Source organism: Naegleria fowleri, assembly GCF_008403515.1.
Source record: "Naegleria fowleri strain ATCC 30894 chromosome Unknown tig22, whole genome shotgun sequence".
Taxonomy (NCBI): Eukaryota; Heterolobosea; class Eutetramitea; order Acrasida; family Naegleriidae; genus Naegleria; species Naegleria fowleri.
In genome coordinates, this window is record NW_025407954.1 from 518,677 (window position 1) to 541,811 (window position 23,135).

Here is a 23,135-nt window from a genome sequence, read left to right on the forward strand (position 1 = left end):
ATTTATATGGAATTTGGGTCCGTTAAGGAAAAAAGATAAAGATATAAAGAATAACATGGAAGAGAGGATCCGAACAATGTTCCGAAGGGTGTTCGATCGATCGCACACTCACAATAGTACGCTCTGTAAAGTAATCAAGTACACCTCTTCAGAAATGCAATTTTTGAAAGATGGAACGTGTTGAAGGGGAGTTTTAAGGTAGACTTTTGGCTTGAAAAAGAACAGATTGCGTGTGTGATTCAGTTCTGTTTCTCATAGATATTGTTGTGTTTCTCAAGCTTTGGCAACGATTCAAACAATAAGTGTGCCAAGTATTTACTTGATATCACATTTTCGCTAATTGTACCTTTCTTTTCAACCAAAAAAATGTCTTGAAAAGATTTGAAGATTATCGCCAGCTCATTTCAATCATTAATCACCTTCCTTTCGGATCGAGAATTGACTTGCTTCATTTCCAACTGTAGCGCACCTTCTCTGAATGTACACTATTAAAAACCTGCACTGTCCTTTTTTGTAAGATATGCCAATTCCTGCATGATGTTGAAAGGAGCAAACGTTTCACTTAGCAGACCATAATTACAACAGCAGGATATTTCGGAAGGAATCGACAAGCAGCTCCAATTGAAAAAAACCCTTCATGTTGATGCATATTAATATAACAGCCTCTCTTACATCGGATCGTTAATTATTTAAATATTTTGAAATGAATTTATCTTGCCTTGGAAATTCCTTTACCAAACTGCCATGGAAACGTGTCTTTCAATACCTAACAACCAAAGAAATCTATAGGCTCAAAGTTGTAAACTCTTTTATGAGCACTCTGATCATTAAGGAATCGAGACGATCTCTCATTCATCCAATTTATGAGGTTGGGCTTGTATGCCGAGACTCTGAACAATTACTCAATACCCTCTCTCAGTATTTCAACATTCACAAGTTTCATGAAGAATTTCATCTATTGAACGTCACCTATCAATTTTCAAGTCTTGCACGAATATATACAGGATATGAAGTCGAATTTATTGGACGAGAAACTGAGTTTTTCAATCAAGACTTTCTTCCAAACCTCCATTCACGAAAAGGACGCAATAAGCTTTCCTCCTCATCTCATCACAGCAGAAGAAAACCTAAAGTTGGAAACATCTTCACAAGAATGACGGTTCGATTCTATCCCATTCTATTGCTGTCCAGTGATCCCTCACACAAAATTCTGCTCACACGAGAGAAGAATGTATTCTTGAGTGAGGCAATGAGTTTTTTGGATGGATATTTAATATTATATCCAAATGAGAAAAGCAGTCACCAGAGCAATAACTACAATCATCTTTTCCAAAGAAATACTGTCTACACTCGATGCATGAACAGTATTGGTGAGGAAGAAGAGGACGATGTTGAGATTGTGCGCAAAAAGTCTTCAAAAAGCAGCTCTTTGTCTCCCACTCCTAAATCACATTCCCTTTCGAATATGAAGAAGTCTTCACCTTCAGAACTAAGTATGGCTGTCCTGAATAATCCCTTTCTTCCTTCGAGTTTTGGTTCCTCTTCCTCCTTTAATATCTTGCAGAACTCTGAAGAAATGATTCGGTCCTCTCTCCCTTCTTACATTCATTTGGCAGATTCGGTCCTGGTCCCTTACATTACTATTTCAAGCAAATCTTCATGCAATATGAATGCATCTATGAAAAAGGCTTTGGGACAAATTCTCTCCAATTCCGATTCATGCAAAAAACTTTTCAAAACTCATCAAAGAAGTCTGTATCACTCCAATTTGTTGGAACATATTGAATCAATCATTCAAACAATGGATATTCAAGAGAAGGTTAAAAAACTGACCTCTCTATTTAACAACAAGCACACATTCTATGAACTCTTGACTGACCGAATTGATTACTTTGTAAAGAGGATTGGATTGAGATACTTTACAATTCGAGATCAAATATTAATCATCAAGAACCTGTATAGCGCTCTGTTCACAGGATACGGATCTAATATTATTACTAAGAAGGATTTTTCATCCTCACACTTTAAATTAATCTATCAAAGTAACTTCTCGAACTTGGTCATTCAGAAAATTGTTCGTCACGCCACCAAACAGCAAAAGCAGGAAATTCGAATGATGCCAACCATTGAAATTAATTCAAAAACATGCCTCATTTTGTTTGACGATTTTACTTCCAATTCAATACGTCATGTGGAAGTTCGAATTGGCATGCGAGGTTGTCTCTCTCAAACCTTTACTGTTTTTAAGCCTTTCATCCTTTACTCAGAGCAAAAAGATCAATAGATGTGAATTTTGAATTAAAGCAATTTTTAGTGTTTCTCTTAATTGTTGTTCTTTTAGCATGAAAACAAAGGGAACCAAAACTTTGTTAATCATCATTTCCTGATGAAAATATTGACAAGCTTTGATCAATAGTAATCTGGAAATACTAAAATCTTCTCTACCCTCTTTCAGGGTTATTCCATTGAGTCCATTGACAATGTTGGATTGGAATACAACCCCATTTTGCACATCGAAAATGCATCGACTCTGTAATTTCTTCATTTTGAGACATTTTCGTTTTGAAAGCTTGATTGAAATTCACATTCTCTTCATCGAGCTCTTTAGCAAGCCCTTACCTACATTGCTCTAATAGGTCGTTCATCATTTTCAAAGGATCGACATAAAGCGTTTGGATCTTGTTTTTCGAATAATTTCTGTCAATCAATTTGCATGTCGAAAGGCAAGATCTTGTTCTTTTGAAATGCGTTGAACAAGAGCCTTCTCAGCCACCTACCTCTCAAGTGGTCCACAAAACAAAAATGCAAACCACACCGACCATCACAACGGAAGCTGATGCATCCACAACAAGGACATCAAAATCCACCACAACAACCAAGAAGGGATACATTTCCATGGAATCAGCTCTTAAATTTCTTTCGGGAGGAGTTGCTGGTACCTTTAGTACTGTGATTACCCAACCGATGGATGTAATCAAAACAAATATGATCTTGAAGGCTGGAGCTTTTAAATCATCAAGTCCGATGATAGAACAAAGACCTACCATGATGAGCACTGCAAGAATGATATACAAAGAACAGGGAATTAGAGGTCTATACAGAGGGAGTATTCCAACGTTTTTAAGAGTGGCTCCCGGAGCCTTGTTATATTACAACATGCTCAGCTATTTGAAGGAAATGACACTATCAGCGAAACAAATTACTTCAATGATACACACATCAGTAGATCGTGATCAAGTTTTAAATAGTACAAGATTGTCTGCTTTTGAAAGCTTTTGCATTGCTGCATTCAGTAGAGGACTCACTGGAGTGATTTTATGTCCAATTACAGTTGTTAAAACCCGATTGGTAAGTTTTGAGGCAATGAACACATAATTGGTCCATTTATTGAATGATTTGCCATGTCATTGAATTGATTTAATGATATCATGCTTCACATGGTTTCTACGACATTTTATCTATTAATGATCTATTTCGATCTCTGTAAACAACAGGAATATACTGCCAACAGCTCCGGAGTGTGGGATACATTCACATCTATTGCAAAGAACGAAGGAATTTCGGGGTTCTTCTCTGGCCTTATTGCCACTCTTGTGCGTGATATTCCAAATGCAGGGTTGAATTATCTTTTCTATAATCAGACACGATATGCCTTGACAAATACATTCTTTAAGGGAAAGGAACAAGAAATGGAAACAAGTCCTCTGATAACAATGCCTAGTGGTGCAGTCGGAGGTGTTTTATCTTCCCTTATTACTCATCCGTTTGATATGATTCGAACTCGACTTCAAATTGATTCCTCCTCCAAAAAGGTGTATGGAGGTATAATTGATGCCTTCCGAACCATCAATAGAGAAGAAGGATTTAGAACCTTGTTTCGAGGAGTAACCCCAAGAATTATGAAGCGAGCCTTTGCTTCTGCCATCAGTTGGACACTTCTAGAAATTCTATACAGGGCATCTGGTGCTAGTGTTCCATTCAATGTGTCATCATCTTCCTCGTAATTCATTTGATTAAGGCGCTAATTGTCATTTTCAGCGACCAATAGGTATGTGAAGAAGATTGACAAAGTCTTGATGTCATGCATGTCACACTCAATGATGAATGGATTTTCATGATGAATGCTATATTCTTGTCATCGCTGCATTGAATGTTGATAAAGAATCAATTTCCGTTTGTGGCCTAGGTGACACATGGTGCAATAAATAACATGTATTTATTTCCTCTTTTTTTCCACAGTGAAATCTCTGTCCTTCTTTGATGTCGTGCCCTTCTTCTTGTAGCGATCTCTAGCCTGGGCAAGAAGATGTACCTTCTTTTGTTTTCTTCCATCTTTCTCTGTTAAATGTTGGAAAATATTAACTGCGTTCGTCTTGAGCTGTCCTGTCTTCTTCTTTGTGCTTTCTTTCAAAATTCTGCTTGAAATCTTCATGGCCTTTGTCTTTTCATCATAATTTGCGCTAGCTCCTGGAGCCACAAGATGCGAAATTCCCTTTCGGACAGGCATTGATTTTTCATCCTTCACCTGTGTATCGAATTTGCCCATACTTGCTGTACTCACTCTAGCGAAATCGTATGCATTAAGGAAATCATCCTTTAAGCCCGTATGAGCTCGTTTTGGATTAATCTTTCCACCATTTACATTTGTTATCTTTAATGTAGATGGAGTATTTGCTGGATTGTACTTGTTTTGCACGGCCAGAGCCTTATTCTCCTTCTCAGCATCTTTAGCTCCCTTCTTTGCTGCTCCTTTTCCAATATTTGTGACTTGATTTTTGAGTTGCTTCTTCTTTTTTTCTCTTTTTTCAATTTGTCTTGCCAAGAATGGATCTTCATGTTGTTCGTCTCCCTCCTTGGCTGGAATAATCCAATCGGTTTCATCAGCATTGTTTGCTTTGCCCCAACCAAATCTAGGTCTAAATTCATCATGCACTTCATCATAGACAAGTTTCTCTCTTTCATTCTTTCCTCGAATACGAAGGCCCTTCTCAGCCATGAATTGTTCAAATCGGGTCAACTCTCGTTTCTTTGGGCAAGGTTTTTCTCTTGGTAAACGGAAGATTGGATCCGGTAACTCGGCAAAAAGACCTGTATCCTCTTGTTTGATATTCTCTAATTGAAAGAGATGATTTACAAGAAGTTGTGTATTTTCTCGGGCACTTTCAAGGAGAGATTGTTGGAGTCTGTGGTTAGCCTCTTCATCGTGGGTATTGTTTTGTTGATAATCAATTGGATGTACATCTAGACACATTAAATGTCCAAGATCATATTCGAGGTCATCTTCTTTTGCTACAACAGAGTTCCGAGTGGGTTGATGATGATTTTGTTCATTTGATGATGGCTTTGTTCTTGCTACCATTTTTTTTTCTAACAAAATTTTTTCAAATTGTTTCTTGAACGACTTTTGCTATTGTGTTGTGTTCAATGGATGAATTCTGCTAGAATACGAAAACAATCAGTGACCTTGTTATAACAATGAATATAAAATTAACAACAATATCTTTGAACACTGAATAACAACATTTTTTGTTATGTAAGATAGCAATTTTGTTTACCATGCAAGGTGAGATGGTCGAGCGGTCTAAGACGACACGTTAAGGTATGTTTAATACCGTGTTCCGCAAGGGCGTGGGTTCAAATCCCACTCTCATCAATTTTTTTTGTTTGACTTCGAAAAGGATTAAAGAGCACCGTCTGGTGCGTTAACTATGAAGAAAAGAAGAACAGCCTCAACAAAAAAAATGGGTCGGAATGATTCCTCTAATTCCAAAGACAGCCCTTTCCTCTCACGACAACTGAAAAAAACTGTAGAGATGGATCACCAAAATTCCTTTCCGATCATTGCTATTGGTGATTCTCTCACAAGAGGATACTACAAGAAAGGTACTAAATTTCATCCGTATTGCGTTGAATTAAATCGATTACTCAACTCGGTTGCAACAACGGATGAAAAGTATAAAGTTTATCAATTCGGAGTGAGTGGAGAACAAACAAATTCAATGAAAGAACGATTATCAAGATTTCTTATGAAACAGCTCACTGAATATGATGCTCAATATCATCGTGTCGATGAATTGTTTGATAACATGACTCCAAACGCGTTACCATTAGTACCGCCTAATGATTACAGAGCTGCCATCATTATAGGAGGAACGAATGATTTAGCTTTTATCAGAAAGAGCGAAGATATTACCAATAATTTGATAGATATGTATAATATTTGTTTAAATCAAAAGAGTATTGAATGGATCATTGCATGTTCAATTCCTTCTTGTTATGCAGATGATATGGAAAATTTACGAGAGACGTTTCAAGTGAAAAAGCTCCAAGTGAATGAAAATATACGAAATTTTGTGGAACAATTCAATCAGCAACAACTAATACCAGGAAAGAAAATGATTTTTGTTGATTTAATGAATGAGCTTAATTGGAGTAAATGTACTCTTGATAAACGAAAGGAATATTGGGATGCCGACAAGCTACATTTCACCCCAAAAGGGTCAGACCAATTGGCACACATTATATTTTCTGCAATGAAGAATGCCAATGTTTTGTAAATGAAATTAGAGAGCGGAACAAAGATTATTCACAACATATTTGCTTGAGTCACATGGTGACACCAAAGCGCCTTGCAAAATTACCTTAGGTTAGAAAATTACTTTCTGGTGAGTAATTCTTTGGATGCATATTTATTAGGGCTTGCACGCTCAAGGCAGTTGATTTTGAGGTGTGACAAGTGTCTCACCTACAACAATAGTAAAATCATGTAACAACAACCTCTTCACACAATTGATCTCTTTCTTGCCCCTTCAAATTCTATCCGCCTTTCACAAGGCATAACCCGAGCACTCGAAATTTCGTATTTTTAATGAAATTAGTGAGCAAACTTGCATTGGAATTCAGTCAGAAAAAAAGCCAGTCGCAAAATCAGTAAATTCCACATTTTCATACTGATATTTATTTTATTACAAAGCAATCAAGTTCGGCCATTATTTGTGAGTATTGAAAAAGTTGCTCCACTGGCGAGTGGTTTCCTTGATTTCCGTGTGCTGGTATATGAAGGAAGCAACCGCATGCTGGAGTTTGGCGTTTGTTTTCAATTTGTCAATGCTCCAATTGAAAACTTGACAAAGGTAATCTACACACTTGCCAAATTGGTTCCTCTTACAAAAATTAACAAATTCGTCTGAGGCCACTTCCTTCTTCTCGTCCCCAATTATAATGGTTGTTGTGTTAGACATGGAGGTTATAATATTTCCAAGATCAACATACATCTTACACAAGTTATCACGAACGGTATTCATTCTCTCGGGATGCTGATCAACCTTGGATTGCAACTTGATTCGTTCTTCCTTCTCTTGTTCCAATTCTCGTTGAATCCTTTTCATATTGAATTGGAGATCATGATTAATGTCGACAATTCTTTCATACTTCTTTTTCAATTCTTCAAATTCATGGATCGTTGGAATGGTGGAATGTGAACCCACTTAAGAGGAGAAGACTGGAGTCAAAACATCAGTTTGAGAAGAGAGTATTGTAGTGTTGGTCCGGTCTTTCTGAAATGATGAAGAAGCCAAGGGTTGAGATTGCACTGACAGTTGTACTGACGGTTGAATTTGCATTGGTGGTTGAGATTGCATGGATTGAGGCAATACCACTTCAGACAGATCTTTTTGAGTGGAGAATGCAGGCACGACCATATCTTTTTGAGAGGCAAAGATCATGGACAAGGGATCCTTTTGAATCACAGTAGAAGAATTCAACACGTCCATATAGCAGGCTGCAAAATTATTTTGCTTGAACAAATCATTTTCAACAGAAGGTAATACTAATTGGTTGGTATTTGCACAGATTGCTTGTGATTTGTTACACAATTTACTTGAAGGCCTTTGTGCAAAATTGTTGAACTTTATCAAAAACAAGTACAATATTGATACTATTAACAGTAAGTAAAGAACTTTTACTTGATAAACTACTAAAAGAACGATAGACAAGCTATATGAAATCAAAACACCTTCGTTCTATCATCGAAGAGTCCGTGGATTGGATGAATTGAGTTATTTCAAAGCAATTGAATATTATATAATATTTGCATATTGTATTGAGGTTTTTCAGGATGAAATATCAGACAAACATTATCACATTCTCTATAGACTTTCTACTTTTATACGCACCATCATGCATCCAGTAGTGAGAAGCCTTGAAGTTCTATACAGTATGAAAAAGGAAATTTTTGAAATATTACAAGCCATCGAGACAGATTTTGACATTATTATTTTAACACTGGCTTCACATACATTCGTTCATTTTCATCTGTAAGTCGGCTAAATGATATAGCTCATTTTCACATATTATCCATCATGTAATTATTTTTATATATTATTCATCATGTAAACAGTTCTATTTTCTATCTTGGACCTCTATGGTGTACGAGTACTTTTATGCTCGAAGATCTAGTTGGATCCATCACTAGCTCTGTTCAAGGAGGAAAGAATAACATGGACCACAAAGCACTGGAGAACTTTTCATTACATCAAGTCATTTCCATGAAACGAGTAAGAACTTTTCATTTTCAATTTGAAAAGGGTGATTATTTTCATGCTCAAGAATTTGGTCATGGTCTCGTGACCAGTAAAAAGGATGGCTTGTATCACGTTAAAAGTTTAGACTCGAATCAAGTCAAAATATTGGACGAAATGCCAAAAAACGCCATACCATGTTTCCAAGTTTGTGGTAAATTTAAACAAGTTCATAGGAATGACTTGTTCTTGATTTAAACAATACCAAGTTTATTCATGTGATTGTGATGAGTATTAAAAAATTTAAAGACTCAACCAAACTCATTAATTGTTACAATCGAACATTCCTACCCTTCACTACATTTAGAACAATTCATGAATCAAGGTAAGTTGGTATTACTTGACCCAATTGAACACAAGGTGTCATGGTCATCGTCAAGGTAAGCATTGAATCATTGATGATCAGCTTATTTGAAAAGATGATACGATGATTGATAGCGAGAAATTATAATTACACTGAATTAGAAGTGGATTACTCAAGCCTTCCATGGATTACTATGAAATACGATATTGGTGATTTTCATTCCAATGAGTGTCTTATCCGTAGACTAATTTCAATACCATAGTATGATTTGGAGACTGATTTTAATTCAACCAAGAGTCTTATTTTTCAACTGATTTTTATTCAACCAAGAGTCAGATTTGGATACTGATTTCAATTCAACTCAGAGTCTAATTTAGGTACTGACTTAACTTCAAATCAGTCCCTTATTCAGAAACTGATTTCACTTCAAATCAGTCCCTTATTTTTCAACTGATTCATCAATAAATTTTTCTTACTGAATTCGATGAAATATTTCAATGCTTATTTAAATAAAATCAGATATCGATTTAAGTGAACTGCAGATTTGGAACAGAGCAGAGTAAACTTAGTAGGGATTAAATTCAAAAATCCGCTGACTTTTCGACTAACTTTAAAATTATCAGTTTTCAAACACCAACTCATTTACTTGTAAAGTCAATGAAAAATACTGCAGAATTTCGAGTGCTCGGGAAGGAGCAGCAGGGAAAACATCGGAAGCCAAACTCAAACGATCCTTCGAAAGGAGTTTGCCAAATCTCACATAACCAAAAAAAATGCAAAAAATCTTTGCCTCATTTGCTCTCATTTTGCTCTGCGCTACTGTCGCTTTGGCCGTTAACGCTCCTTTCCAACAATGTTTCAATAACCCTGTATTTACTCCAAAGGCTTTGGATATTACACCTGCTTCTCCAAAGGCTGGTGACACCTTGACCGCAGTGACTACTGTAAGTAGTACAGAATGTGGGAAGAATTATTAATAATTTCGATGATTTATTTAATAATGATGATGACTATTTCGAAACGACAAAATAGGGACAAGTGACCACTCCTATTTCTGGTGGTATTTTGTATGCTGATATTTATCTTTCTGGAGTCAAACTTTTTGAATATTCCTATAATTTGTGTCAGGTATGTCAGTCGGTGATGGTATTTATTGATGATCATCTTTTAATTTTGAAAATTTAATTCATTCATCTGAATTTAATTTATCTTCTCTATTGATTTCGGCGAACCTTTTTAATTTGGTCTGCTGATCGGATTCTATTGTAATATTAACAGATCGTTGTTGGTGGTTGCCCAATTGGCGTCGGTAATCAGGCCATCAAGATTCAAAACCAAATTCCTTCATTTGCTTTCCCTGGAACCTATCAAACTGTTGCTTCTGCTTATCTTGATTCTTCCAAGTCAAAAGAGTTGGCCTGTGTTTCTTTTAACTTTACAATTGCATAAATTACTCTCAACTCCAACTCATCAACACGATCATAAAAACAAAAAACAGCTCAATTCAGAGACAGCATAACACAATCTTTATTTAATATTCAGTAAATGATCCAAAACTTACAGTTATTTCAGATCTAGAGCTCTTTTCTCCTCCATGGAAAGGGCATCTTTGTAAATAAGATGTGATGTATGACTTGTAGTGTCATCCTCTACAATTGAGGATGAGTAAGTGTGATGATATTACTGTTTCTCAATCAACTTACCACCATCAATAGGAATGTCATTGAGACTCTCAGCATTGTTCTGAGGAGTGCTGACATCAGCTGACTCGTTCAAATTGGTGGCAGTGTTGGTTTGATTATCTTGCGTGTTGAAGCTACTAGTATTTAGCACAGGTGCTGCTCTGTAAATGGTTGGAGGGGCAGAAATTTTGCTTTTCTTTTGGAGAGAGAATGAAATGGGTTGAGGAGTGACCCCTTCTTGAGTGGACTTGACCTTTTTAGTTTGAGGTTCAATAGATACATCGGTGGTTGCGTTCTCGCTTGTACTCTCTTCATCACCTTCGACTGCATCTGTGTGATCATCATGTTGATGGTTAATAGAATTTGATAAACTAGAAGTATTAGTTACGTTAGATTCAGAGGATGATGCAAAAAGAGATCCTGGTAAATTATCTCCTTGGGTTTGAATATCAGACTTTCCAAATATTTCAAGTTCCAACTTCTTTTGTCTCTCTAGGAGGATATACTCTGGAATACCTTGTGTCCCTTGAATTTCAAAATCAAACGTGTTCCTATCAGGTTTTGCGTTCGGAATAAAGTTGATGTTTTCTTTGTGAACTTGTAACACATGAGTCTTCATTCCCTTTACACTTACTAATTTCTTTGGACAGTAGGGACATTTGAAATGTTTAGTTTTTTGATGTTGAATGAGAATAGCCTCATCATCAAATTCTCTATCGCAATAATAACACCAAGTTTTGGAAAGGCGTTCTTCCAATTTTTGTTCGAGAGATTCATCCTCTCCACCTTTTTTATTATTCTTTCTTCTTCTCTTTCCCATGTTGTTGATGTTTCAGTGGCGGTTGTTGTTGAAGATGATGATGTGGTGTAAAATAAAAATTTAAAAATTCCGAAAATGTTGTTAGGAGAGGAAAGGAAAGGTTGTGGAAGTTTTGATTTTTTTTTTGTTTGGATTATTTTTTTCTTCACAAGCGGCTCTCAACACTCGCCTAATAACAATCTATCACAGCAACACATCGCCACAAACCAATCGGTAATCGGTGCTAAGGGCCAATCACAAGCAACAGGACCATCAAGGGAAAAGCAAGAACCAAAAGGTAAAAAAAGTCCATCATGGGATTTAGGCCTCCAAGAATCTTTCATGGCGGCAAGATGCCACACTGAAATACTGATTTTCCTTCTGCATTTTTCTTTTTAAAGATTAAATTGAGGGGCTTCTTCTTCATCTACATTTGAGTGAAATGCTCCTGATAATTATTGGATCCATTGATTGAAATACCAGTTTGAGTATGTTGGTCATTCAAATGTCACAAATGGGTTTGTGAATCAGTTCTAAAGCTTGTTTATCATCCACCATGTATCTTGTAGATTTTTCTTCATCTACTTGATGAATTTGCTTATTCACAATAAACCACATTGAGGTGTTAATACTTTCTGCCTCGTGTCAACCCTCCTGGAGTACCTTCCTAATCGGGGTTTTTAAAAAATATCGCAACCACCTACCCACTGTTCACCAGCAAGCTTTCATCACTGTTTATTGCTTGTCTTTGTGCTTCTTCCTTTCTTTTGTTGTGTATTCGGGAGTGCCCATTCCACAAATTCATATATTTTGGTCTGTTTTTGCTGTGGGGCTGAAGTAACTATCTTTTTCTTCGTGCTACCATTGTCATCAGCAGGTTTCTTCCTCTTAGCATTTTTGTTCCCATAACTGCCATCATGCAGCATACGATCTTTAAACTCCATACACTTTGTAAAAATTTGGTCTGTGTTCCCTTTAAATCGGTTCATGATGATGTCAAATAACATTGCCGTGTCAAATGGTGCATCATGCTCAGCATCCACTACATTTTTTGTTGTGCTTTTCAATGGCTTATTCACCTGGTCATAACTGGCTGACACCCTTTAAAAAATTCTTTGCTTATTGTGTTGACAATAATATATTGATTCGTAGATAACGAATTTTGATTCAACGCTTGGAGGATAAAATTTCTATCAAGTGACGTAGAGTATACCATAATTATAGCAGTGCAAGTACCATGCTTAGTCAAATAATTGTGAATGGGGGTGATAATTTCATGTAATGGTTTGGAATTGTTGATTTCGTTCAATTTAGTACGGTGCATTCTTAATGCATGATCAGTCCAATTATTGCGTGTTGGTTTCACGCATGTGGAAAATACGAATTTTGAAAGTAATGATATCAGTCCAATTTGCACTATTTCATTATCTTTCGCATCCATTCCAGTAGTTTCTAAATCTAATAGAACCATATGGAACTGTTCATTGTTTTTACGATATGGAATTATATTTGCAATATCATCATCAGTAATTACGTTATGAATTTGAGTTTCTTCTAAAAATTTTGAGACCAAATATTTTGGATTTGTACAGCTGTTATGGTTAATTGAAGATGAAGAGAGTGGTGACCCTGGAGAAGGATTGTTCGTGTGTGTTGAATAATAATGGCTGTTGGAGTCATCATTGGTATTATTGTGGTTGTTGTTGTTGTGGATTTGATGATGATGGAGATGAACGGAAGAAGGAGATGCTACAAAGGAGGAAACGGTGGATGCCACCAACGAAGATGATGATGGAAGAGAATTGGATCAGTATCATTTTCATTAATTATATCATATATTTCACGAATATTCTCTAAATACTTTGCTAAAGTGGTAGAATCATCATTTTTTAGTGATTTCAATATTTCAATCACCCTTGGTGTGGTTAGAGTAAGACATGGATCTATGGCCATGATATCAGATGGTGTCACTTCTTCTTTATCAAGTACATCATATAACTCAGGATGGGAACTCATTGTGTTAATTAGAGTAGACATACTAATATTTCCTAAAATTCTTCCATTTAACAAACAGTTTCGTTGATATTTAAAATTGTGCACATAATCGTTCACAAAGACGAAGTTTGGGCCCAAAACTTGTCGTAATGATGTTTGCAATTTTTTAGCATCAACTTCAGCATCTGCACAAGCACAAACCAGTTCAAGGGAATTAGTTTTCAATTTTTCGTTGCAATCAATTAATGTAGAGTATATGAAGTCATTAATATTATCCATTCCAATTTTTTGAGAACTTTCATTCCATCTACTGTAATACAAACTTTTTTACATGAATCAGGTAACAAACTTTCAAAAACGAACTTTGAGTATTCACAGAATCCGATACTTCCTTTAGGCGTCCAATTTTTCATGGTGTTGTTACTTGGTATTATTATATTATATTGCAAGTTGGTTCTCCAATTACAAGGTATATTTTGATTTTTCTTTCCTGATAATTGCTTGAAAAATTGTTTTCCACTGAAATATCTACCAAGCAGCCAATACCGTTTCATAACTTCGTCATATTTATGGTGGTTTGGGTGTCTTGAATAATTTTCTAATTGGTTCTCAAGAAATTTCACAAAAAAAGTATCCTCAAATTTAACATATGTTTTTGAAGCTAATGGGTTGACAGATTCTGGTGGTGTGTGTAAATCTAGTTGTTTTTTTGGTATTGCTGGAGGGCTCAACAATTTTTGATTTAATTTGATATTCATTATTGTAAGTTTTCTCGGCATTTCTTAATGACTGAATAATTTTGAGTTCAAAATCGTTAATTTTTTGAGTTTTCAACATATTTGAAGTTTTTTTTCAATAATTGGTACATCACTTGAGGATAAAAAAATACAGATGAAAAGGAAGGTAGAACTGCAGTTCTGGATTATCAATAATTTGTTTAACTTTTTCCAATTTGTTTTCTAATGATTGTAAGAGTGAACGGCACTTGGAACACAAATCGGTTTTTTGCTTTGGTGTACACTTTTTGACACAATCAACTGCACACAAATATCCATTTGAAATCCTGCCAATAACCTTTCCGGTACCATCCAAAAAACAAGTTTTGCTAGCATCAAGCAGCAAGTTGTATTTTCCATAACCTGTTGTCCCTTTACACTCTTTCTCCACGACAGGTAGTTGGGATGAAAGCATTTTTTAATTTTATCTACGAATCGAAAAAAATGACTCAACAACAAACCATCAAAGAACTCATAAATCACTTAGAACAACAACAACAACAAATCAAAGAACTGCAAGATGCTGTTAAGACGCTCACACAAACAGTACAGCAATTAATTGAAGTTACAAAACCAACTCATATTCTAAAAAGATTTGAATCAGTTATTCAACACTGGTACATCCCAGACAGCAAGACCAACACTCTCAATTTAGTCATTCAAAATGCCGAAACTCAACAACAAATACTAAAGAAACTTAATTCACCAGCCATGACAGATAAAACACAAACAAAATATTTCGCTTCACCAATGATTTTTACATCATCTCCACAGAATTGAAACCAATTTCAAGACAATTCAAGTCAAAGTCAACCGCATGAACGTGCGTTTAATAGTTTTACCAGCACCAATGGTGCTAACAATAAACTAATTAGATTTTTTTGTGTGTGGCGGTTGGTTGTTTCGAAGCCTTTTGGCACTATCATAGTGGACGTTTGATTGGTAAGTTTCCTTATTTATTTGGGCTTTTACATATGCCTCTATTACCGTATGTCCACTCGACTCACAGCAGCTCCATGAAAGCTGCACACTTGATGACTCAGACAGCAATTCTTGCACATTTTGTTGGTACATTTGGCCGATACTTTTTTGTTTGTACAACTCTTCGAGGAGTTAGCACATACAGGCTTCGGTGTGAAGGTTGTGCTGACATTGTTTGTCATTGGAAGTGAGGAATTAGTTTGTGGAGGTTGAGCTTGGCTCACATATATATTGTCTTGTGATGAATTCATTTGAGTTTGTGTTTGAGAATGATGGGACAATATCACCATTGGCGTTTCTTTTGGAAGGTTGATATGATATTCACAATCCTCATCATCACAACAATTATTGCAACATGCTAAAATGCAACTTGGGGAAATATTATCAAATTTCTTTTTGCAATGTGGACATTTAGTCTTTTTTCTGTAAATTATGGGATTTGTAACTAAGCAATTGTTGAGAATATTTTCAAATTCAGGTGATAGATTAGGTGAATTTTCACCATGAACAGAGTGTCCATTACAATCAAATTTTGCAAATGCTGGAAAATTTGGAATTAATATGTTGTCTTCGAATGCTTTCACCCATTTACAATATTTTAAGTCTGAACTTATTGATTTTGGAATAAAGCTAGGTATTTGGGGAATGTTCTCTAACAATTTTCCCATAGATGAACGTGTGGTTTTGGAGTTTTTAAAATTGCTTCGAACAACATCTTCGAACATCGTTCGCTTAATGATTTGCACAATGACTGTTTCATCTTTGTGGTCAGTAGTATCTTTTGCAATTTTCTTTTCACGAGAAAAACTTTGCTCACCTTTTTCAGCTGAAAGAAAATTCAAATTCACTTTCCAGACTAATTGAGAAATTTGAATCCAAAGATCATGCAAATGCAATCCAACAATGGCTTTTCCCCATCTATTAATAACCAGACAACCAAACACAAAAACTTTTGTACAGAATTGATGGTTTTCAGACAAGGTATGCACTTTCTTATTATACATGAATTGTAAAATGTCCACAACAGCAAAAGTAATTCAGCATTTGCTTTTTCTTGAACGATGAATGGAAGTATAGTTTCAGGAAATTTACAAAAAATCATTCTCCAATCACCGTTTGAGAGAGTACTAGAGTGAGCATTGTTTCTGATATGAATATCTAATGCTGCAAAACACTCTGTTTCTTTGAAATACTTTTCTTTCTTGAACATTGTGAACATTCCTGTAGATATTCCTTTATTGACATGCAATATTTCCGACCCATTTTCATATTGATGTAAACCTCGCTGCTCTAGAGTTAAATGTTTGCCATCATTAATGATGTGTGAAAGACCTTCTTGCCCATGAGAAAAATTTTTAACAGGTTTTCCAGAGATTTGTTGTCAGTAAGTAATTTGATGCATTGTAAGTAGTCGGTATGTTCACAATCTTTAAATGAAATGTTGCATTTGGAGCATCGATAATGTCCACCTACTTTGTGATTCCATCGTTTAGCAGCATTACTGTAATCAGCGCTCATATATCTTGTGTATTTGAATGCAAACTCTTTCAGTTCAAAATATTGATCTCTCAAAACAGATGAAACTGTTGCCACGTTTTGTTTAGTCTCTGGACACCATGTATATATTATTGGTAGTGGTTTAGTGACAAAATTCAGCCCAGATTTATCAAACACATTTTCATCCCATAAGAATTGAACTGTAACTTTCACTAATGATTGGTTTAAGATACAAGTACCATCCATCCAATCGACAATTCCCAAATTAATATTAATAATAGAGATATGTTGTCGAATATACCCATATTTGTGACATTGGATCATATGTTGAGTTATTACAGGAATAATTCGTCGAACAACACCTTTCACTGCAACATCTTTCCCATTCAATGTTATTGGTATTGTAATAGGATAACCAATATATAACGATAGAGGATTTTCAAACACTTTACACCATTCTTCCATGGTATATAATTCACTATCATCCTCATCATTTTCAGTTGCCTTGCCGATACAAAGAGCTTCAACATCATCCTTCATTTCTTGCTCATTAATGGTTGGCATAAGAAGATCATCATCCAATTTAATAAGTCTTCGTTGGAATATTTGGATCGGTGGTACTTCATTTTTGAAATAATAGTATCCGAATCTACAAAAATCATTACTGAATTTGAAGGAAATTTGTAAGTGATCAGCAACTTTTTGCCACAAATTTAATTTTTCTACCTCAACTATTCCTGCAAAATATTCTATTGCTTGAAATAATTGTTCACTATTAAATGAGAGCAATTTTTGCTCAATGTAGATATATTTAAGAATTGATGGAATGTCTCTATTTAACGTTGATTTCTGTTGATTTTCAAGTGAGTGCAATATTTGATCATAATTGTCCAAAGAATTGAATTCAATATTTGTTTTGTTTTTGAAAATATTATACAATTCTTTGCCAAGGTCTGCACTGCTGAGTGATCTGTTGTCAAAGACATGGCAAATATAATCTTTCAATATTGAAATTTTCATGCACTTTCGAATTCTTGAGAACGGATTTTTCAAATGTGAATTTTGTAACTTTTCATGATTCGTTTGTTTGGCGTTGATGATATTCATAGTTTTAGCAGTTGATAATGATATTCCTGTGCCATAAGTGGCGATACCAGACATTAATTGATTTCTTTTTTGGATTTTCTTTGCTGTGAATTGTTTCACCATCTTGGACTGTTTTGTAATTTTACAGTTATACCATTTGGATTTCTCAATGGCAATTTTAGAATTTTTCACAGAAATTATTGTATTAATAGCTTCTTCAGCAGTGCAATTCAACAGGCACATTGAAATTGGGATAATTTTCTCTCTCACTAATTTTTGACGGTGTTTGCGAGAAACATTTTCGGTGTTGCTTTTGAGCTTCAAAATAGCTCTATGATTGGTTCGATGGAGCAACACTTCCGATGTTTGAGTCGGATCTTTCATCCATTTCTCTAACATGGATTCGAATGGTATTGATGTCATGTGGTAAATCGACAAGATGCCAAGAAACCCTTCAAACAACATGAACTTTGCGTGCTACAGGATGCTACAACAGCAAGCCAGAAATGACAGTAGCGTCACCAACTTTGCACCCCTCACTTTTCCCTCCCAAAAGACATACAGGACACGAGTATCGTCCACTCTGTCCATCATAAATTCAATGGTGTCATCATCATCTCTAAAATCTCGATTTCGGAACTTGTTGAAACATCCACGAATTCGTCACTTGGATCTAGCATTCAATTTTTTGTTGTGTTGTTGATAGGATTTAAAGCCTTTGTTGTGAGTGTATGTTTGGATGTGACATTGTAATAATAACAACAGCTCAACTCTTTCATGAGTGTACAAAATCATTGGTTTAATAATTTTACATGACTCTCTTGCAGTTGGCTGATTTGCAACTGTTGTGTGTATGTTATCATGAACTATCACATGAATTCTTGTCTACAAAAAGATAATACGGTGTTATATTAACATAAATGTATAGATAGCAATAATAATATTAGAACAAATTGAGATTCTTCTTAAGTTTCTTCTTTTGAACAGGTGGTAACTTGACGTATTCAGCCAATGTCATACCAAAGTGAGTCTTGAAATCTTCAGCAGAGAGATAGAGTTCCTTCTTGGTAGGATCAACACCCTTAGGGAATTTACCTTGCAAATCAGCGAGTTTGAATTTAGATGTTCGAGGATCAAGAAATTCTCCTTCCTTCTTTTTCTTGATGGCTTCAATGGCCTCCATCTTCTTTCTGGCTTCCTCCTCAGCAAGTTGTCTCTTCTTTTCCTCCTCACTCTTGAGATAGGAACCGAATTCGAGCTTGGTTTCATCCTGTTGTGTTGAGAGTGATGTTGTTGTTGTTGTTGTTGTTGTTTGGATTGGTGTGAGTAGGTTTTGTTGTTGTTGAGTGATAATGATCATCATCGTTGGCCAATTTACAACAGGAAGAGCAAAATTCGAGGGATGGGTTGATGAGGATGTTGTTGTTCAATTATTTGGAATGTAACACGTGTTGATGTGTGTCGTTTGTTGTTGAGGATGGAGAAGAATATATTGTAACACCCAATATATATATATTTGCGTGTGTACACAATGAATGTGTTCATGGATATACGAATAAGGGTCAGCAACAACATCATGATCATCTTCATCACACCAAGAACAATCTTCTACTTACGTAAATCTCTCCTGCACTCTTACCCCAGGCAGCTCCACTGCGGAATTTGGTTTCCTTTCGGTTGTTTTGATCCTTCTCATGAGTATCTAAATAACTTCCCCAAGCAAGTTTGGTTTCGTCCTGTCATTGGATTTTCAAAAGTAATAATGGTATTGACAAATACAATGATGTGCACCATCGTAGGAGGTAACACACGTCCAAGGAAACCCCAACACCATCAACAACAGAGTCGTCGTTGTCATCATCATTGGTTAGTACCACATTTCCATGAATATTCGTATACAACTACTACTTACAAATACTTGACCAGATTTACCCCATCTTGATGCTTCAGTTGCCTTTGTTTGTTTCATGGTTTGCAACAATCTTTCATGGGTGTCCAAATATGATTCAATGACATCACCACCAGTGGAGGAAGTCACTGCAGAATCATCGACAGCATCGTAGGCATCGTATGGGTCGACTTCATCGTTGCCTCCTCCGTTGTAGTGATCCTCATCATCCTCGTCATCATCATAGGGTTGTTTTTTAGCAGCATTGCCAGCAGTGGATGTTGTCTTTGGTGGTTGCTTTTCCTCATTCTCGAGTTCTTCCAACTTTTTGAGAAGTTTGTCCTTTGCTGCTTGATATTGCTCTTCGTCCATGATACCATCATCAAGAAGGTTTTGGAGAGAGTCAATTTGATCCAAAATTTCGTCTCTTGTTGACATTGCTGGTGGTGGGTGATGTGTTTTGTTTGTTGGTGGTTCGGAAGGAGATTGGGGAGATTTTTTATTTTTTTTAATGTGAAATTGTTTTGGCATCTTCGATGACAAGTGATTGATGAGTGGCTTGTTTGTGATAGGGGATGTCTTCGTGACCTCCAATGTTTGAGATTTACAAAATACAAACAAAGCGTTTGTTATTGAAGTTGGTGTGAAGGAATTACTGAGGATTCCAAGCTTATTGCTTCTTCCTCTGTTAAATGACCGCAATTTGAGATAACGACTTGCCGTGTTACTTTCCCAATGTCACTTCCAAAGCTTTCTATTTTCTTTAGTACGTCAAATCCGTTCCTTACTCTGCCAAAAACAACATAGTGATCATCAAGCCAAGGAGCTTTGCATAACGTAATGGCAAATTGTGAAGTATTTGTGTTGGGAGAACCAAAATTTGGACATGTTAAGGAAAAGGGCTCATGCTTGTACTCAAAGGATTCATCTTCAAACGTTCGGGAAGTGACAGCGTGGCCAGACTGTCCGCTGTTCGAGACAACGTCACCTCCCTGTCAGTGCCAAGCAAACAAATTCCGAGGTCAAAATTCCGAGAGTTGTATAAATATTAAAAGCAAGATAATTACCTGTATGACGAATCCTTTCACGATTCGGTGAATGTTCGTCCCTTTATAATGTAAATTGACAATAGCATTATTCAATTCCTTGACAGGTTTTGTTTTTCCCTTATCACCCAAACACAAACTTTTAAAATTCTGAACCGTCTTTGGAAGTTTCTCTTCATACAGCTCAAACACGACTCTTCCGAGGAACTTCTCTTCCCCACTCAATTTTCCATCCTCCTCCACAACACCATTACTCACCTCAAACTCCATAAACGCATGAGGATTCACTTTGATCCGAGGTGTTTGAGCATTCGATTTGACGGTTGGTCTTCGGGCAGAGCCTGCACTTGCTTTCTTGGAAGACATTTTTTCATCGCGAATGGCGCCCGGAAATTTACAATTACGATCAACATTTCCGAATATCAAAAGTATTAAAGGAACCCTTAAAGGAATGATCAGAAGATTCTCAATGGGCTGTTTTTTTAAATATTTGGTAACATTGCCTTTATCCTTCCTTTCAAAACGTTGGGAATGAGAGGGATCGAATCGGATCACCTCCTGGCAAGATATTTTACAATTAACAATAATTACTGTCCTGTCCGAGTCTGACCTCAGATTCCAAAAAAAAAACAATCACTAGGATGGCCATCAAATTGCATGAGATACTGCTGGCTTGGATCGGAGTTGGTAGACAAGAAGCCTCCTTGCAGCTGGCATACACATCATCATCTTCAACACCGTCGATCTCACTCTTGATGACCATGAATAATACTCATCCCCATAATACAACCATGACGGGAGGGGTGAATTGGGAACAATTTCCGCAAGGAGTCTTGTCGTGTATTGCGTGTATTGTGAGTTTGATTTGGTTCTGCTGCAGCCTGAAGGGAATGTTTAAAAATCAAATTAGCCTTCAAAGAAAATTATTTGTCATGATATTTTGCTCGTGTTTTATTCGCACAAGTATGTTTGATCGATTCAAAAATATGAAGCCAATCTGATGTCACAACTGGGATGGAAAAATATTATGTTTAATTATTAATTATATTCATGTTATTTAATCGATTCGTCACAAATGATACAAAATAGTGCAATCTCTCATATTTAATCAGCTGTGTTTTAGATACAACAGAGACAATCCGATTTGTCCCTACATTTCCAAAGTGTCTCAAATTTTGGATATTTACGCTAGTTCAAGCAATTTTGTAATCTATCTAATATTGGGTTTGTATTGGGCAGAGCAATATTTCACTATGAAGAAAATTCAAGATGACACTTCTTATGAGAGTTCTTCAGGGAGTGAAACAAATACCTACTTTATGAAAGTGAGAAAGATATTGAACATTATTTTCTGGGTGCTTTCCGTGCTGTCTTTTCTATTTGTCACCCCATTTGCAATTTTGATTACTGTGTTGGATCATCATACATTTGGTTATGGAACGTGGAGTTATCAAATATCACGACTCGTTATTCGATTAATTTTGTCATGGGGAATTTGCCTGACATTAATGATTTTTGGTGAGTAGCTGCTGATTTTCTCGAGATATGTAGTGCCAACAACAATTTATTAACAGGTCTTCTTGTGTTTAGATTGTACAGAAAACAAGATAACTCCACGGAAGAATCAAGTCAATCTCGAAAGAATATTCAAAAAGTGGCTTTGATTTCAATTATTTGTACTTCTGCATACTTCTTCCTGTCGTGCACCAATATTGCGACAACGATAGAATGGGAATGGTACTCTCGCTTTGAATATGGTAAGTAGAATGCTAGTCACTCTTGGAATATATCACACACTTTGTTACGTAGCTTATGTTTTCTATATTGTAAGTAATGAAATGAAACACCCACCCACCATTTTTAACAATTTTCTCACAATTAATTCATTAATTGATAATTAATATATTATCGATTAAATTGTCTAGACCTTTGCATTGATTGAACTTTTTGCAAATGCCATCCTTTTAGCATTTCTTATACCAAAACCGGTGGCCATGGCTATTGGTAGATGTTTTTCCTTACCATGTTGTGGACAGGAGGAAAGTGAAAAAGCAATTATGCTCAGGAATAAGCTGTTCTATGATAACATTATTTCATTAGATGAAGAAACCTTTCAAGAATTCGTCTCTGAGCAAAACGACTTTGAAAGTGATGTGTTACCTGAGGAAAGCCCAATCATCTACAACAGTAGCCTGTCGTCATCATATGATTCGCCAATTTTAAATCAAAAGATGTAGAAAACTCTCTATTTTTCATTGCTGAAGTGAAATATCAATTCAGCTGTTCTTTGAATTGAGGACTTGGTCAACGGATGAGATTTTCCAAGCTGAGAGGCATACAAAACGACGGCCTTTTTAAACCAAGATATCCCTTCCTCTGTCTTGTTCATGCCGAGACATACTGTTCCTAATTTCCTCAGAAAGTCTCCATGGTCTTGTACAGTAATAAAATCCAGAGACTCAATTCCTTTCTCTGGAGACGTTGGGTCTACCATCAAATTAT

General features: G+C 36.0%; 15 protein-coding genes across 15 annotated transcripts; 7 read left to right on the top strand and 8 right to left on the bottom strand.

Moving 5' to 3' along the window:
* Positions 1–703: 703 nt before the first annotated feature.
* Positions 704–2,284, top strand: FDP41_001130 (uncharacterized protein; the record flags this gene model as incomplete). The annotated part of the gene is made up of 1 exon (XM_044701693.1): positions 704–2,284. One exon carries the CDS (start codon positions 704–706, stop codon positions 2,282–2,284), a length of 1,581 nt encoding a protein of 526 aa, XP_044564690.1.
* A 518-nt stretch (positions 2,285–2,802) lies between these two features.
* FDP41_001131 (uncharacterized protein) lies at positions 2,803–4,004 on the top strand (the record flags this gene model as incomplete). Its single annotated transcript, XM_044701704.1, has 2 exons — positions 2,803–3,348; positions 3,495–4,004. The coding sequence occupies 2 exons, from the start codon at positions 2,803–2,805 to the stop codon at positions 4,002–4,004; spliced, it is 1,056 nt and encodes a 351-aa protein (XP_044564691.1).
* A 212-nt stretch (positions 4,005–4,216) lies between these two features.
* Positions 4,217–5,359, bottom strand: FDP41_001132 (uncharacterized protein; the record flags this gene model as incomplete). Its single annotated transcript, XM_044701715.1, has 1 exon — positions 4,217–5,359. One exon carries the CDS (start codon positions 5,357–5,359, stop codon positions 4,217–4,219), a length of 1,143 nt encoding a protein of 380 aa, XP_044564692.1.
* A 382-nt stretch (positions 5,360–5,741) lies between these two features.
* On the top strand, positions 5,742–6,557 carry FDP41_001133 (uncharacterized protein; the record flags this gene model as incomplete). Its single annotated transcript, XM_044701726.1, has 1 exon — positions 5,742–6,557. The coding sequence occupies one exon, from the start codon at positions 5,742–5,744 to the stop codon at positions 6,555–6,557; it is 816 nt and encodes a 271-aa protein (XP_044564693.1).
* A 432-nt stretch (positions 6,558–6,989) lies between these two features.
* FDP41_001134 (uncharacterized protein) lies at positions 6,990–7,772 on the bottom strand (the record flags this gene model as incomplete). The annotated part of the gene is made up of 2 exons (XM_044701737.1): positions 6,990–7,380; positions 7,609–7,772. The coding sequence occupies 2 exons, from the start codon at positions 7,770–7,772 to the stop codon at positions 6,990–6,992; spliced, it is 555 nt and encodes a 184-aa protein (XP_044564694.1).
* A 406-nt stretch (positions 7,773–8,178) lies between these two features.
* Positions 8,179–8,777, top strand: FDP41_001135 (uncharacterized protein; the record flags this gene model as incomplete). The annotated part of the gene is made up of 2 exons (XM_044701748.1): positions 8,179–8,315; positions 8,399–8,777. The coding sequence occupies 2 exons, from the start codon at positions 8,179–8,181 to the stop codon at positions 8,775–8,777; spliced, it is 516 nt and encodes a 171-aa protein (XP_044564695.1).
* An 879-nt stretch (positions 8,778–9,656) lies between these two features.
* Positions 9,657–10,332, top strand: FDP41_001136 (uncharacterized protein; the record flags this gene model as incomplete). The annotated part of the gene is made up of 3 exons (XM_044701759.1): positions 9,657–9,827; positions 9,916–10,011; positions 10,162–10,332. The coding sequence occupies 3 exons, from the start codon at positions 9,657–9,659 to the stop codon at positions 10,330–10,332; spliced, it is 438 nt and encodes a 145-aa protein (XP_044564696.1).
* A 114-nt stretch (positions 10,333–10,446) lies between these two features.
* On the bottom strand, positions 10,447–11,385 carry FDP41_001137 (uncharacterized protein; the record flags this gene model as incomplete). Its single annotated transcript, XM_044701770.1, has 2 exons — positions 10,447–10,532; positions 10,587–11,385. The coding sequence occupies 2 exons, from the start codon at positions 11,383–11,385 to the stop codon at positions 10,447–10,449; spliced, it is 885 nt and encodes a 294-aa protein (XP_044564697.1).
* Positions 11,386–13,113: 1,728 nt separating this feature from the next.
* On the bottom strand, positions 13,114–13,638 carry FDP41_001138 (uncharacterized protein; the record flags this gene model as incomplete). The annotated part of the gene is made up of 1 exon (XM_044701781.1): positions 13,114–13,638. The coding sequence occupies one exon, from the start codon at positions 13,636–13,638 to the stop codon at positions 13,114–13,116; it is 525 nt and encodes a 174-aa protein (XP_044564698.1).
* A 941-nt stretch (positions 13,639–14,579) lies between these two features.
* FDP41_001139 (uncharacterized protein) lies at positions 14,580–14,915 on the top strand (the record flags this gene model as incomplete). The annotated part of the gene is made up of 1 exon (XM_044701792.1): positions 14,580–14,915. The coding sequence occupies one exon, from the start codon at positions 14,580–14,582 to the stop codon at positions 14,913–14,915; it is 336 nt and encodes a 111-aa protein (XP_044564699.1).
* Positions 14,916–15,118: 203 nt separating this feature from the next.
* Positions 15,119–16,120, bottom strand: FDP41_001140 (uncharacterized protein; the record flags this gene model as incomplete). Its single annotated transcript, XM_044701804.1, has 1 exon — positions 15,119–16,120. The coding sequence occupies one exon, from the start codon at positions 16,118–16,120 to the stop codon at positions 15,119–15,121; it is 1,002 nt and encodes a 333-aa protein (XP_044564700.1).
* Positions 16,121–16,412: 292 nt separating this feature from the next.
* FDP41_001141 (uncharacterized protein) lies at positions 16,413–18,122 on the bottom strand (the record flags this gene model as incomplete). The annotated part of the gene is made up of 1 exon (XM_044701815.1): positions 16,413–18,122. One exon carries the CDS (start codon positions 18,120–18,122, stop codon positions 16,413–16,415), a length of 1,710 nt encoding a protein of 569 aa, XP_044564701.1.
* A 520-nt stretch (positions 18,123–18,642) lies between these two features.
* On the bottom strand, positions 18,643–20,025 carry FDP41_001142 (uncharacterized protein; the record flags this gene model as incomplete). The annotated part of the gene is made up of 3 exons (XM_044701826.1): positions 18,643–18,969; positions 19,316–19,435; positions 19,612–20,025. The coding sequence occupies 3 exons, from the start codon at positions 20,023–20,025 to the stop codon at positions 18,643–18,645; spliced, it is 861 nt and encodes a 286-aa protein (XP_044564702.1).
* Positions 20,026–20,216: 191 nt separating this feature from the next.
* On the bottom strand, positions 20,217–20,999 carry FDP41_001143 (uncharacterized protein; the record flags this gene model as incomplete). Its single annotated transcript, XM_044701837.1, has 2 exons — positions 20,217–20,579; positions 20,655–20,999. The coding sequence occupies 2 exons, from the start codon at positions 20,997–20,999 to the stop codon at positions 20,217–20,219; spliced, it is 708 nt and encodes a 235-aa protein (XP_044564703.1).
* Positions 21,000–21,394: 395 nt separating this feature from the next.
* FDP41_001144 (uncharacterized protein) lies at positions 21,395–22,870 on the top strand (the record flags this gene model as incomplete). The annotated part of the gene is made up of 5 exons (XM_044701848.1): positions 21,395–21,596; positions 21,723–22,151; positions 22,208–22,390; positions 22,443–22,459; positions 22,559–22,870. The coding sequence occupies 5 exons, from the start codon at positions 21,395–21,397 to the stop codon at positions 22,868–22,870; spliced, it is 1,143 nt and encodes a 380-aa protein (XP_044564704.1).
* Positions 22,871–23,135: the final 265 nt, after the last annotated feature.